This window comes from Myotis yumanensis, unplaced genomic scaffold (assembly GCF_028538775.1).
Source record: "Myotis yumanensis isolate MYYU_CA2020_CCGP unplaced genomic scaffold, mMyoYum1.0.hap1 SCAF_2, whole genome shotgun sequence".
Taxonomy (NCBI): Eukaryota; Metazoa; Chordata; class Mammalia; order Chiroptera; family Vespertilionidae; genus Myotis; species Myotis yumanensis.
In genome coordinates this window covers 151,853,030-151,868,776 of record NW_027223753.1, presented here as the reverse complement: position 1 = coordinate 151,868,776, position 15,747 = coordinate 151,853,030, and the positions used below count along the sequence as shown (strand labels likewise).

Sequence of the window (15,747 nt, the reverse complement as noted above, 5' to 3'; positions counted from 1 at the left end):
TTTTTCTAGTATAGATTACAAGAAAACATTGAAAAAACTAGCATTGGTGAGGATGTGGAGAAATACAACTCTTGTTTGTTGTTACTCCTTTTGAAAGGCTACCAGAATCCAAAATCTGCACTAACAGTTGTATTTTTAGCAATTTTGCTCCTAAGAATTTACCTTGTAAAAATGTACCAAAAATGTACACACAAAACATGCAAAGAAACAGTGTAAAAAATATGCACAAGAATGTTTTAGTGAGAGCATTTAAAATCTTACTTCCCAGCATTATTATCACTTTGGCTCAAATAACGAAAAAAAAATATTTTAGTGATGTGAACTTTGCTCCTACAGCTTAACAAAAGCAAGACAAACAATCCAATCAAAAAATGGGCAACAGACCTAAATAGATACTTTTAGAAAGAAGACATAAGGAAGGCCAAGAGACATATGAAAACATGCTCAAAGTCCACTAATCATCCGAGAGGTACAATGAGGTACCATCTCACACCTGTCAGAATGGCTATCATCAACAAATCAACAAATGACAAGTGCTGCTGAGGAGGCAGAGGAAAAGGAACCCTCTTGCACTGCTGGTGGGAATGCAGACTGGTGCAGCCATTCTGGAAGACAGTATGGAGTTTCCCCAAAAAACTAAAAATGGAACTCCCATTTGACCCTGTGATCCCATTTCTAGGAATATATCTCAAGAAACTAGAAACACCAAACAGAAAGGATATATGCACCCCTATGTTCATAGCAGCACAATTCACCATAGCTAAGATTTGGAAACAGCCTAAGTGCCCATCAGCAGATGAATGGATTGGAAAACCATGGTACATCTACACAATGGAATACTATGCTGCTGTAAAAAAGAAGGAACTCTTACCATTTGCAACAGCATGGATGGACCTGGAGAGCATTATGCTAACCGAAATAAGCCAGTCAGAGAAAGATAAATATCACATGATCTCACTCATTTGTAGAATATAAACTGATGAACAAAAACAGATCCAGAGACAGAAAAGCATCGATCAGACTATCAAACCTAAGAGGGAAGGTAGGGGAGGGTGGAGGTAAGGGGGAGATATCAATCAAAGGACTTGTATGCATGCATATAAACCTAACCAATGGACACAGACATCAGGGGGGTGAGGGCATGAGTGGGGGGTGGGGGGGGATTAGGGGGATAAAGACACATGTGCAATACCTTAACAAAGAAAAAATACCGCCCTAACTGGTTTGGCTCAGTGGATAGAGCGTCAGCCTGCGGACCCAAGAGTCTCAGGTTCGATTCCGGTCAAGGGCATATACCTTGGTTGTGGGCACATCCCCAGTAGGGAGTGTGCAGGAGGCAGCTGATCGATGTTTCTCTCTCATCGATGTTTCCACCTCTCTATCCCTCTCCCTTCCTCTCTGTAAAAAAATCAATAAAATATATTTAAAAAAATAAATCAAAATCAAAATCATCATTCTCCCCTTAAAAAAAATAAAATAAAATAAATAAAGAAAAAAACCAATAACCCAAGAGTCCACCAAAAGGATGCTGGTTAAATAAATTCTGATATATCCATACAAAGGTATACTATGTAGCCATTTATAGACTTACTGTCTTAAAATAATAGATGAATGTCATTTTCTCCTTCTCCTCATAAAAATAATCACTAAACAAGGAGAATAAGAAATACAATAACACAACTTCATCATCAAAAATTAGGGGCCATATTTAGCTCCACAACAAAATAATGTGGAAAACCATCTAAATGAGATTTTTTTTTAAAAAAACAAACAAAACAAATAAGGGTGTGGGAAGACAAAAATAATTTACCTGAGGCTGCACATCTCAGATCAAGCTTCTGCAAACTAGGAGACACCTCTTGAGGGACAAAATCAATAACTGTTTGGGACACTGCAAAAGGGATTCAAGGGTAGTAGCAGGAGTTCCTTGGACCCAATTATGGCATCAAGGAGAAGGAAGATGGGGACAAAAATAAAACACAGCTAGGCACTCCTACTTTTCAGTAAGTAAAAGATGGGTATGAAGCAGGGTGGAGGAGAAAGAAATCTTGTAACTTTGCAGCTGCAAACTGTATTGGCAAGAGAGGAAAAGAGAAAAATAACTTACTGATACCATTCCATGCTATAACAAAGTTCACAGATTACCATGAAGAATTCCTGCTACTCTAGACCATAGCAAAAACCACCCCTCCCATCTCCTGCAAAGATAAATAATAGTATTAACAAACATCAGTATAAGAACAAAAACAAATATAGAAGAAAATAGAAGAGCAAAATACAATGATGGCAAAGGAACAGATGAAAACTGACTAATTAATTAATAAAAGAAAATCTTAATTCATCCTACTGCAAAGTAAAATCTCAAGGAATATACAGTAAGATCAGAAAAGATGTTTCATGAACCAGCAGAACTTAACAAGGAGCTGGAAGAAAATGAAGGTTTCATTAGAAGCAACATAAAAAATAAACACCATAGAACTTATGAACAAAAGGCTAAATAAAAAGGATTAGAGAAAATGATACATACGGAAATAGATAAAGGCGATTCAGTGTATCTACTTTGAAAAAGATATCCATAATGAAAGAGAAAAAGTTTCAGAAACAACACTTGAAATTTTTCCAAAATAAAAAACATATTCATAGATGCTAGAATAAGAATTGTCAAGGAAACAAATATGATCCAAAAATTTTATACTCAGTCAAACTATTGTTAAAATATAAAGGCAAGAGAAAAAACCAAACTTATAAAGAAAGAATTCAGGAAATATAGTTTCCATAGCCTTTCTTGAAGAAACTTCCAAAAATTTTAGCCAACAACAAAACAAATAGAGAAACTATAGCCAAAGAACTGCCAGTGAGCACTGAGTCCATTTTATTATAGGTCTAAGTCTAACACAGATACTGGATTTATGGTCACAGAACAGAAGGTAAAAATTATAAATCCTGAAAATGTAGAACTAAAAGTACCAAAAGCTGGGAGCATAGATAGAAGGTACTATATAAACACAATGATATTCTTATCTCTCATATCCAGGAGTCAAAATATAATAACTCAAAGCTGATGATTCATGTTATAGAGATACAGGTTTATTCAGAGATAGATTGATGGTCAAAAGTGTAAGGAAAAAAAACATAGTAATAGAAGATACATCATTTTATAGTCATTAAAAAGATTGGGGTAGCTTTATGAATGTCTTTTATGGACATATTCTCAAGATATAAGTAAAATATTTTTTAAAAACTAGGGATATGGTTATATAAACAGAGGTATTTTAGAATGAAAGAAAAGTTCTTTGGAAAAGAAAGAGTTTGGAGTTAGCTCTAAACTGAAGAATGAATGTTAACTGCTTTTATTCCAATTCATATACTCACCAGTATAAATAGAGGCTTCCCTGGCAGCCACAGGCATGTTGGAGGTATTGGCTACCAAAGCTGTCCTCTTCATAATTGACTCTACCTTACCATCAACTTCCATTGTGAGCTAGGGGCAAACAATCTATTAGTGATCTTCTAATTTCTAAATAGAACATTTTAGTCTCTTTTTTACAAACTGTCTATATTTAACTTCTCTTCTAATCAGTGTTGCCAAAATAATATTCTCCATCACTCCAACTTCATCTCCCTGTCCCACTGTGCTGTAAAAATGACAGCCATTATTTCCATTTCCTAAGTGAAATCCATTATTTTATGGAAAAAGGAATATTATTACTACAGTTACCTAGAAAATCATATAAAGCCTATTGTCTATTTTATATTCTCCCAATAACTGAAAGCCACCAGACTACAAAAAGAAACTTTCAAGTGTCTGGCTGAAACAAATTCCTTTCCTTAAATATATAAATCGAATCATGAGTCTAATTAGAAAATTCCTTAAAAGATCCTTGATAAATGAGAGTAATGCTCTAGATATAACACAAAGCTTTATTAATTGCCAGTGAAAGTTGATTAGTAGTATTTTCTCTAAAATATTATTTGAAACTCTATAGATACAGACCTCTGGGAAGTCGCGGAGGACTTCAGACATCTCATTTCCTCTTTCACCACATCCTACATAGATGATTACATCACTGTTGGAATACTTGGACAGAGACTGCGAAATCACTGTCTTTCCACAGCCAAAAGCCCCCGGGATTGCAGTAGTTCCTCCCTGCACACATCTAAACAGAGAAAACAAAGTATAAATTACTTCACTTGCTAATAAATGCCAGTAAATAAAATAGGTGTAAGTTAAAGAAAGAACTTTGAAATATTTTCATGTGTATCTATATGTATACACTTACAAAGAGCAATTATATAGGTACTAGAGGCCCAGTGCATGAAATTCGTGCACGGGGGTGGGGGGGTATCCCTCAGTCCGGCCTGCACCCTCTCCAATCCAGGACCCCTGGCTCCTAACCTCTCACCTGCCTGCCTGCCTGATCGCCCCTAACCACTCTGCCTGGCAGCCCGATGTCCCTAACTACTCCCCTGCTGACCTGATTGCTCCTAACCATCTCTGCCTGCCTGCCTGATCGCCCCTAATTGCTTGCTTCTCCACTGGCCTGATCTTGCCCCTAACTGCTTGCTCCCCACCACCGGCCTGATCTCACCCCTAACTGCTTGCTCCCCTGCACTGGCCTGATCTCGCCCCTAACTGCTTGCTCGCCTACACCAGCCTGATCTCGCCCCTAACCACCTCTGCCTCAGCCCCCGCCACTGTGGCTTTGTCTGGAAGGACATCGGATGTCCGGAAGACATCCAGTCGATCCGGTCTAATTAGCATATTACCCTTTTATTAGTATAGATAATTGCTCCCCTAGTTAGTACCTATAATAGTATTGTTTGTTAATCACTGATCATCTCTATCAGCTTGAATAGCTGAAAAGTGAAAGTAGATTCCACAAGGTACCTTAGGAAAAGGGATACACACAAAAAAGGATAAATAAAATAGTATTAATGATATTCTGAATGCTTATTGAAATTAGTTCATGAAAGGACAACCTATGAATTAGAGCTACAATAAAAATATAAAAGACTTTTGAAAATTGTCTCCTGAGGTGCCAAAACCGGTTTGCTCAGTGGACAGAGCATCAGCCTGCGGACTGAGGAGTCCCGGGTTCGATTCCGGTTAAGGGCATGTACCTGGGTTGTGGGCACATCCCCAGTGGGAGGTGTGCAGGAAGCAGCTGATCGATGTTTCTAGCTCTCTATCTCTCTCTCTTCCTCTCTGTAAAAAATCAATAAAATATATTTTTTTAAAAATAAGTGGAACAACAAATCAATATTTCTCTGTCTCTCCCTCTTCCTCCCTTCCTTTCTCTAAAATCAATCAATCAAAAAAAAAAAATTGTCTCCTGAGGTAAAAAGGAAGACCTTAAATTCACGATTTGCTGTGAATGAACAAAAACTTTTGATAAGGTATTCAGTCAACCCCTTTTATCCATTCAATAACTATTTACAAAGTACTTCCAGGACATTAAAAAATGTGCACGAAGAAAGACAACAGAAAATAAGATAACAATGTTTGCCTTGGCCAGGTGGCTCAGTTGGATTTGAATTCCAAAGGTTGTGGGTTTGATTTCCGGTCAGGGCACATATTTAGGTTGCCAGTTCCATCCACGGTCAGGGCACGTTTCTCTCTCACACTGATGTTTCTCTTTCTTTCCCTCTCCTTCTCCCTCCCATTTTTCTCTCTCCTCCCCCTTCCCTCAAAAAATCAATAAAAAACATATCCTCAAGTGAGGATTAAAAAAAAAAAAGATAGCCATGTTTCTGTATTCAGAGTGCTCACATAACAGTGGGGTAAACTGCAGTCAGTTGATGATTGCAGTACTACTTAGCAGCCACTTCCACACTTTCCCTAAAATGTGGCAGTGGACAGTGAAATAATCTTAAGGGCAGAGGAAAGTGAATGTTGTGAGGGTGTGTGTTTGTGTGTGTGTGTGGTGGGAAGGTCTGGGCAGGAGAAATGAGATGTGACAATAAGGGAAATTTCTTTATAATATTGTGTTTTATCATAAAAATTCACTAAAACACTGCATCCTTAATAATAATTGACTTTTTTCAATATAAAACATGCATTAAAATCTTTTCTCCTCCAAATCTTTCAGTGACTGATAAATTCAGAAGGCATGCCCATTCATCCTATGGCTTTACATACCTCTTTCAAATCACTATTAACCTAGGGAGGGGAGGCAGGGCTGGGTGTGCCCCAGTTTGGAAGTTTAGCAATGCAACCCAATGTGAAAGTGCTATCATAGAAAACAACCAAGGTGTTGTGGGAATACATAGGAACCGGTGCACAGTCTAACACTGGATTGGAGTGGGGTTAGGAAAGTCTCCCTGAAAGTAGATAAGACTAGAAAGGAAAGAGAAATTAGTTAGATAAAGGGAAGTAACATTTTTAGCAGAGGGAACAGCATGGCCAAGATCCAAGAGGAAGCACTGCTTGAGAAATTAAGTCCTCAGTATGCCTAGAAGATGGTACAAAAGGAAGTAGCTAGGCAATTAAGTGCCTGAAACAATATTGAAAGGTAAGCAATGCCCAGATCATGGGTAGCTTTGTAAAGAGTTAAGGAGTGTGTATTTGTATTTGTTTTAAAAGCAATGAAGAGCACTGAAGGTTTTCAAGAAAACAGTGAGGAACAGACATGTGTTTTAAATGGATCACTATTTAATAAGGACAACCACTTAGAAAGAAGGCAAGACTGGAGATAGCAAGTCTGATTAAATGTGATTATTGCAGGAATTAGGGTAAGAGCCTTAATTAGGGTCATGAAGCAGGGAGGAAAGATACAGACAAAAAATATTTAGGGAAAAGAATAAAAGCACTTGTTCAATAATGAGATGTGGAAGGGTAAAAACGATCCTTGAGAGAAGTAACAGATTTTAGATTAGGCATTCACTGGGAGGATGGATGGATGATGACATTTGCTGAGAGAGGCAGCAAAGAAAAATGAGCAAGTTGTAAGGAAGGAAGTGGTGATTAAGATAATTGCTTTAGTTTTGAACATACTGACTTTGAGGCACCTGTAGGACATTGAAAAGGAGAGGTATAATCAGAAGTGTTTTATATATGAGTCTGGAATGCAGAAGAAATTTGGGATGAAGAAACAGATGTTGGAGACTATACCTGGTATATTCTAAATATGAATATTTAAGTGATGAGAGTGGATGAAGTTATCCTCAGAGGGTAAGATATATAATGATGAGAAAAAAGGCCCTAAAAGAGGGAAAACACTAAGACATAGCAAAATTAAGGAGAATAAACCTGCAATGAAGAATTAGAACTTGTGTACAAAAGCTAACAGGAAGAACAAAGAAAGAAGATGTTTCAAAGAGGAAGGAGTAGAACGAAATAAAACGTATTTATTGAATTATTAAGTATGGGAGTGACTATGTTAGTGAGAGTAGTTTCAGTTGAGTGGTGGATCCAAGGGCAGAGTAGTATGGTAAATTAGAGAGGGAAAGGTGGAAAGAACTATTTATTCTTTCCAGAGATGTGGCTGTGAAAATGAGGAGAACAGTGGAAGGTAGAAAGGGGAAAGTAAAGAATTTCTCTAGATAAAATGTATTATAGGATTAGCACATAAAATATTTATTTATAAAGAATATTTTCCTCTCAAAAAATAAATACTATGTGCTCTTTTTTTAAAATATATTTCTTTATTGATTTCAGAGAGGAAGGGTAGAGAGAGAGATAGAAACATCAATGATGAGAGAGAATCATTGATTGGCTGCCTCCTGCACACCCACCCCTGGGGATCAAGCCTGCAACCGAGGCATGTGCCATTGGCCGGAATCGACCTGGGACCCTTCAATCCGCAGGCTGATGCTCTATCCACTGAGCCAAGCCGGCCAGGGCAACACTATGTGCTCTTATTACCTTTACCTAATAAGTATCTGGATATAACATACAGCACAGGCAATATGTCAATACTATAGTAACTTTGCATGATGGCAGATAGTTATTAGGCTTACTATGGTGATAATAACTCAGGGAAAACTGGGACACAACTCAAACTTACGGAAAAAGGGCATCAAGGATTCTCTGGCCAGTCAACAAAGGATGATTGGCAGGCAACTTCTCAGTGACAGGCCGAACTTGACGTACAGGCCATACCTGTACCATGCTGAACTTATCCTTTACACCTTCAAATTCCAGCTCCAAGACAACATCCTATAAAAATACATCAGGATTTGAAGCACAGTCAAATTTATAAACATCTATTCCTCTAAATCAGTGGTTCTCAACCTTCTGGCCCTTTAAATACAGTTCCTCATGTTGTGACCCAACCATAAAATTATTTTCGTTGCTACTTCATAACTGTTATGAATCGTAATGTAAATATCTGATATGCAGGATGGTCTTAGGCGACCCCTGGGAAAGGGTCGTTTGACCGCCAAAAGGGTCGCGACCCACAGATTGAGAACCACTGCTCTAAATCAAAGTAACCTCAGATTCTTCTTGGTGGTAGGAAGGTGTTTTGTAGGGAAGTGGGGAAGTAGATTTATACTTTTTATTGTAAATCTTTATATTCCGTTCTATTACTGTTTGGCCCTTATTACTGTTTTTGTGATTAAAAACAGCTTAGGAGTTTTTGAGAAAGAGATATCTCAAGTAATAGAGGAACAGTTAATTAAGTTATGAGGATATACATAGGGAGAAATCTGGAAGGATACAGGAAATACTCCTGGGACTGAGGGAGAGGAAAAATGAATGTTTTCAGAAATTTCTATTTGTTGTTTTATTTACTTTATTATAATGCTCCTATAACTGCTTTAATGAAAGATACATCAATTAAATAACCCTAAAATATTTAATAAGGTTAAATATTTAAAAATATTTGCAAAAGCCAAAAAATAATTAGTAATACTCTAACATTTATGAACATTGACATGATTTCAACTATTCACAAACAATTCCAAAGTCCAAAGACCTATAAAATCTGTAATTCTGTTGATATATGAACCACTTTAGGGTGGTTCTTCCACATAAAAGTGAATGAGTCTCTAAGCTAGTGAGTTAAGGCTAGCTGATTGCCCAGAACTCCAATCTTAACTCTTGCTATCTACATATTATACAACACAGACTTATTTTTGTGAAATAACTGGAAAAGTATATTTTATCACATTTTATTAGGAAAAAAATGATATGTTACACTTGTCTTCGCAATAGTTATCTTCATACCCACAAAGATGATTAGGGATTTGATATGATATGACTATCAATAACATTAAAGGACTAAGTTTTAAATGGCTCACCCAAGAATTCATGTAATCCATTATGCAACTAATTATGTGAATACAGATTGACAATTAAAATCAAAGTCTCTTACAGGTCTAAAGAATCAGGGCTTTAAGTAATGTAGCATAAATTAACGAAGAAGGAAAATGTTATACTAGACTGGAGGCCCGGTGCACAGTTTCGTGCACTGGTGGGGTCCCTTGGCGTGGCCTGCGGGGATTGGGCTGAAATCAGCAGCCTAATTCCGCCTGCCACTCCTGCTTATCCCGGCCCTGCTGCACCTACCGCAGGCTCATGCCCAGTCAGTCCTGATTGGGAAGCTTGCACTGCCACAGCAACGCTCGCCAGCTGTGAGCCCTGCGTCTGGTGCTTGTCAGTCAGTTGAGTGGTGCTCCTGCTGTGGGAGCGCACTGACCACCAGGGGGCAGCTCCTGTGTTGAGCATCTTCCCCCTGGTGGTCAGTGTGCGTGATAGCAACCGGTTGTTCGGTCATTTAGGCTTTTATATATATAGACTAGAGGTCCAGTGCACAAAATTCGTGCAGGGAGGGGAATTTATCAGCCCGGCTTGTGCCCTCTAGCAATCCGGGACCCCTCAGGTAGGGTCCCTAGGCCTGGCTGGCGATCAGGGCTTATCAGGGCTTGCCTTCTCCTGGCTGCTGGCCCCACCCCTGCCACCACTTGCCTCCCTCTGCGGGGCGCACAAGGGGAGGCCCTGCCCACCCGCCACGGCTCCGCCAGCTGGGTAGCCTGGGCCCCCCGACCAATCACATCGAACCAGCCTTGGCTGGCCTGGCGCCAGTGCGTGTCATAGCGTGGTTGTCCGGAAGGTCGTCCGGATGGTCGTTTTGCTGTTTGGTCGTACAGTCAATGTGCATGTTATGCTTTTATTATTATAGATCAGTGATGGTGAACCTTTTGAGCTTGACGTGTCAGCATTTTGAAAAACCCTAACTTAACTCTGGTGCCGTGTCACATATAAAAATTGTTTGATATTTGCAACCATAGTAAAACAAAGATGTATATTTTTGATATTTGTTTTATATATTTAAATGCCATTAACAAAGAAAAATCAACCAAAAAAATGAGTTCGCGTGTCACTTCTGACACGCATGTCATAGGTTCGCCATCACTGTTATAGATAGTTCTCTCTCAAAAAAGAAACACTATGGCCTGGCTGGCATGGTTCAGTGGTTGAGCGTCAACTATGTAACCAGGAGGTCATGGTTCGGATCCCAGTCAGTGCATATACCTGGGTTGTGGTCTTGATCCCCAGTGCGGGGCAGGCAGGAGGCAGCCAATCAATGATTCTCTCTCATCATTGATGTTTCTATCTCTCTCCCCCTCTCCCTAAAATCAATAAAAATATTAAGAAAAAAAAGAAAAAGAAACACTATGTTCTCTTATTCCCTTTACCTAATAAGCACCTGGATATAATATACAGCACAGGGAATATGTCAAGAATATAGTAACTTTGCTTGATGACAGATAATTACTAGGCTTACTATGGTGATCATATCGTAGGGTACATAAATGTCAAATGACTATGTTGTTTACCTGAACGTAGTATAATATTGTATGGCAACTAGACTTTAACAAAAAAAATTTTTTTAAAACTTGTTTTTGTATTCCCAAGCCCAAGTTAAAAAAAAAGTTGAATAAAAAAATAATGATGGGAATTACTTAAAACCTATACATTAAATAACTCTAAAACTATTTAGAGCACTAAAACTGGGCAACTAGCATATATAAGTAGGACTACTCTGTGAGATAAAGTTTATGTGATACTTACAGAGGTATCGTAATTTCCAGGTGGAGCAATGTAAGTTACAGTTCCTCTGCTTCGTGGAGGTAACATGATTTTGTGTTTGATGAGAGAATTTTCATTGACAATTCCATAAATATCTCCACCAGTGATGTGACTACCAACCTAGAGAACAAATGCATTTGTTGTTTAATGTTCAAATAAACATCAAGTAGACCGACCCTTGATATTCTTTAAATCATTTGCCTCACTTATCAGTAAAACATATTAGTTCTATAATCCTAGTAGATTTAAAGAAAAATTTATACTATGCTTCTGTGGTCTATTTTTATTTGAATTAAGAGTACAAAATAATTCACTAAATATTTATTTCACAATCTGAAACCAACTTTAGAAATCTTCATTATAAAGACATACCCGTAGGTTTTTGCAAGGTGTAAAATCCCATTTGATATCTCTGCTAAGAGCAGACACATTTACTCCTCGAGGAATGTAGATACTTTGGGTCTGATTGCTGATGTCCGACAAAGGTCTTTGAATACCATCAAAAATGGCTCCCATAATGCCAGGACCAAGTTCTACAGAGAGGGGTTTACCAGTGCGGAGTACAGGATCTCCAACAGACACACCAGCTAGAAACAGTAGTTGAGGAAAACTCACTAAGAAAGTTTAGAGATACTATAAAAAGGAAATACCAGTTTAATGGGAAATGATACTTAAGGAGCTAAAACAGAGATGGTCAAACTTTCTCAGTTTACAACATTCTTAGTGTTTTAGTAACATTTTCACAGTGACAAAACTTCTATCTAATAATTACATTTATTAAATAGCCATATCCAAACAACTATATATATATATATGTATGTATGTATATACATACACACACACACACACACACACACACACACACACACATCTCCAAATAACCAAGTGGCACTTGGAAATATACATAAATAGAAAAAATATTACTTTAATTTCATTCTTAAATAAACTCAATTCTTACAAATGGGATATATGTGCCTGTCAGGCATTTTACAATTTTCAAACCTTGGAATCAGACTGAATACCTGATCCATATTCAGCTGCACACAGTACTTGCTTTTTAGTTTAGCAATCACCAAAAACTCAGCTTCGTGAATATATGACATCATCAACAAGAATATAGTGCAGCCAAGTAACAAAACTGTTTATTATCTCAAGCTACTAGGTCACATGGTGTCTGACAAGATGTCTAATATTCTTGTTAACTTCAAAAATTTAAAACATCCTGGGAGTTGAAGTTGCCCAGAGTGCCTTGGTGCAGTTTGAGAAACCATAGAACTTAAAAACAGAAACAAAAGTTTCTCTTTAATACATTATTTCAACTATACAACTTAAGAACATCAGTCCCCTAAAAAGGATATTAGTTCCTAACAAAAAATTAAAATCTTAAGAATTAAGTGGTTTTAAAAAGGAAAAGAATAAAGCCTGCAAATAAGTACATTGAGTCCTGCTTGCTCTCATGTACTTGTTCATAGGCGTAAAAGCAGTACAACTTTTATTGACACCAATTTAGCAATATCTATCAAAACTAAAATGCATAAATTTTGACCCAAAAATCTAACTTCTGTGAATTCATGCTATAGTTACATTGTATGTAATAAATGACTAGAAACAACTAAAATTTCTATCATTAAGATATTGATTAATATACCATATGAATTATGGTATATTCATATGGTATATTGATTAATATACCATATGAATTATGGTATATTCATATGGTATATTGATTAATATACCATATGAATTATGGTATATTCATATGGTGAATGCTATTTAGCTGTAAAAAAGGAATAGAAGCTTATATGAATTGCTCTAGAAAGATCTCCAAGATATAGTTTCATTTCTAATAATTGGTTATGAACATTTTTAAACCTATTGCAAAGCTGAATTTTACAGTGAACTCCATCTGCTATTTCTACCGGCTAGATTCTACCATTAACACTTTACTTTATTTATCACATATCTATCTATCTATCTTACCCAATACATTTCTTTTTAAGTGAATATAATATGCTATCTTTTAGTAAAAAAAAAAAAAGGAAGAAAAGTACATATTGATATTGGTTCATAAATGCAATGAAACTAGAAGGCTATATAATAAGAAGAACTAATTAAAATGGCTGCATGCATGTGTGTGTGTTCTGAAACCTGGCCAGATACAGGATGACAAAAGTAGGGAGAATTGTCACCATATACATGTTCATTTGTTTATTTTAAATCTGCAAACCATGTAAAAGATTAAATAAAAGTTAACAGTAACAACAGAAAAAATTCTTTTGACTAGTCATGATTTCATAACCACAAAGATTTCTCATTTTATTTCAAATTTTCAGATGACTTTTTTTAAATTAGCACAGTACTCACACACACAGAAAAGATACTGGCAAGCATGTATTTTAGTATGACCAAAAAAAAAAAAAAGTTGTTTCAAATAAATCTTAAATAGCTAAAGAATTAATGCTGATCCTGAGGACCAATCTAAGTAAAATACACAAATAAAGTCCCCCACCCCGTCCCCCCCCCCACCGCCAAAAAAAAAATAAAAAAACTGGTTTCTCTTTACAAGGCTTAACTCTTTCTCTCTTTATTTTTTATAGAAAATTGAAAATAAATTCTATATTTAAAAGCCAAAATTATGGTAGCTAAACTAGCCAAATAGTAAATATTCCCCAGTACTAAAGCTGTAATTTAACACATCACCCAGCACTATTTATTAGAATAAAGATAGAATGGTGACCGGTTTACTATTATAAACAGAAATGATTGGAGACTTTTAATCATACAAATTGATGATGGCATTCTGTTTATGGTTTCTTCTACAATGTCTCCCTCTAATTGATTCCCTCTAAAGTTTGTGAACTACTGAAATATTAAGAGTAATGAAAATTCAGAAGGTGATACTAATTTATTAAGAAGAGCACTAATTCCTAGTACCTTTCTTCAATATACTCCTGTATAAATCAGATTTCTAATACCAACATTTCATGCTTCTGGTACCACTGGTTGTTCTGCTTCTACCTTTGCCATAAATCCTTAAAATATGACTTGTAGAATGTGGCAAAAAAATTTAACTAAAAAAGCCCAACCAGCGTGGCTCAGTGGTTGAGTGTTGACCCATGAACCAGGAGGTCAGGGCATATGCAAGGGTTGCAGGCTTGATCCCCAGCGTGGGACGTGCAGGAGGCAGCCAATCAATGATTCTCTCTCACCATTGATGTTTCTATCTCTCTCTCCCTCTCCTTTCCTCTCTGAAATCAATAAAAATACATTTTTTTTACAAAGAAATTGAATCAAAAAGGATACAAGTTTCTTCATACACCTGGATAGTAGCCATGTCACCTTCCAATCGGATAATCTCTCCAACCAACTCGCTGTGGCCCACTCTCACCAGCTCATACATGGCTGCACCTGACATTTCACACGCTGTAACCACTGAAAAGAAAATATGCATATTTTGATGACTTAAGACTCTGTGAATAGTTATAGGTAATTAAAATATCCAGTAAATCCAATAAAACAGCTCTCTCATATATTCATAAGGAAAATAAAACATCCACTATGGAATATACATATAGTTTCACAGAAAGATGCATTTTTAGCATATGATATAGCAGGAAACAAAATAAATTTGTTAGGCTAGAGATTATACATTTACAGAATATACTCATAATAATCCATAATAACCCATAATGTAAATAAGGGTTTTGATCAACCCAGGTTGCTATAATACATGAAAGAGTGGGTTTGGGAAAATGAAAATAAAAACTGCAAAAATGGAACAGAAACTTTAGCTAGTAGTGTGGTAGAATGCCACACAATTATCAGTTTGCTGTGTTGTCACCATTCCTTTGAAAGATAATATTGGAAACATCATCTTTACTCTCGAACACTTAATAACAGTGGTTCTTAAAACTTTTCTGGGACATGGGCCTTTTTCATAAACTGATGATCGCGCTCTACCTAGAAAAACTCACATATGCATTTACGAAATAGACAATAGGGATGTGAGGTCCTGACTAAGAATCCCTATTTCTGCCTTGGCTGATGTGGCTCAGTTGGTTGAGCTTTGTCCCATCCACCAAAAAAAGGTCACTGGTTCAATTCCTGGTCAGGGCACGTGCCCAGTAGAGGGTATGCAAGAAGCAGCCTATGATATTGCACTCTCTCTGATGTGCGAGCTCTCTCTCTCTTTTTCTCTCTCTCCCTTAAGTCAATGAAACATATATGTATATAAATAAAAAAGAACCCTGCCTGGCCAGCTTGGCTCAGTGGTTGAGCTTTGACCTATGAACCAGGAGGTCATCGTTCCATTCCCAGTCAGGGCACATGCCCAGGTGCAGGCTTGATTCCCAGTAGGGGGCGTGCAGGAGGCAGCTGATCAATGATTCTCTCTCATCATTGATGTTTCTATTTCTCTCTTTTCCTTCCTCTCTGAAATCAATAATAATAAAAGAATATACACATATATTAAAAAATCCCTATTTTTTGTAAGTACTATAACAGAATTTGTGCTTACTATTTTGGACTATATATATTGTCTAGTAAGAAAAGATTACTTTTCTGGCAGGAAGGAAAGGTTGTACATTTTCATAGGCATAGAAATAAATCTATTTTTAATATTTAGCCTTCTGATAAAATTGATTAGAACTATGTATTAGGCAATATTCAAATAAAAACTATTAAAGTATTAAAATTTTACTGTATTAGAACAA

General features: G+C 36.9%; 1 protein-coding gene across 2 annotated transcripts in view; it reads right to left on the bottom strand.

Moving 5' to 3' along the window:
- The window catches only part of ATP6V1A (ATPase H+ transporting V1 subunit A), a 59,057-nt gene that overhangs the window by 21,398 nt on the left and 21,912 nt on the right, over positions 1-15,747 (bottom strand). For both annotated transcript variants that reach the window (XM_070406220.1, XM_070406221.1), the window contains exons 3-8: positions 14,339-14,467; positions 11,408-11,622; positions 11,018-11,155; positions 8,007-8,158; positions 3,995-4,157; positions 3,373-3,481 (exon numbers count right to left, since the gene is read on the bottom strand). In XM_070406220.1, coding sequence (XP_070262321.1) covers positions 3,373-3,481; positions 3,995-4,157; positions 8,007-8,158; positions 11,018-11,155; positions 11,408-11,622; positions 14,339-14,467 — 906 coding nt within the window. The remainder of the gene's footprint in view (positions 1-3,372; positions 3,482-3,994; positions 4,158-8,006; positions 8,159-11,017; positions 11,156-11,407; positions 11,623-14,338; positions 14,468-15,747) is intronic.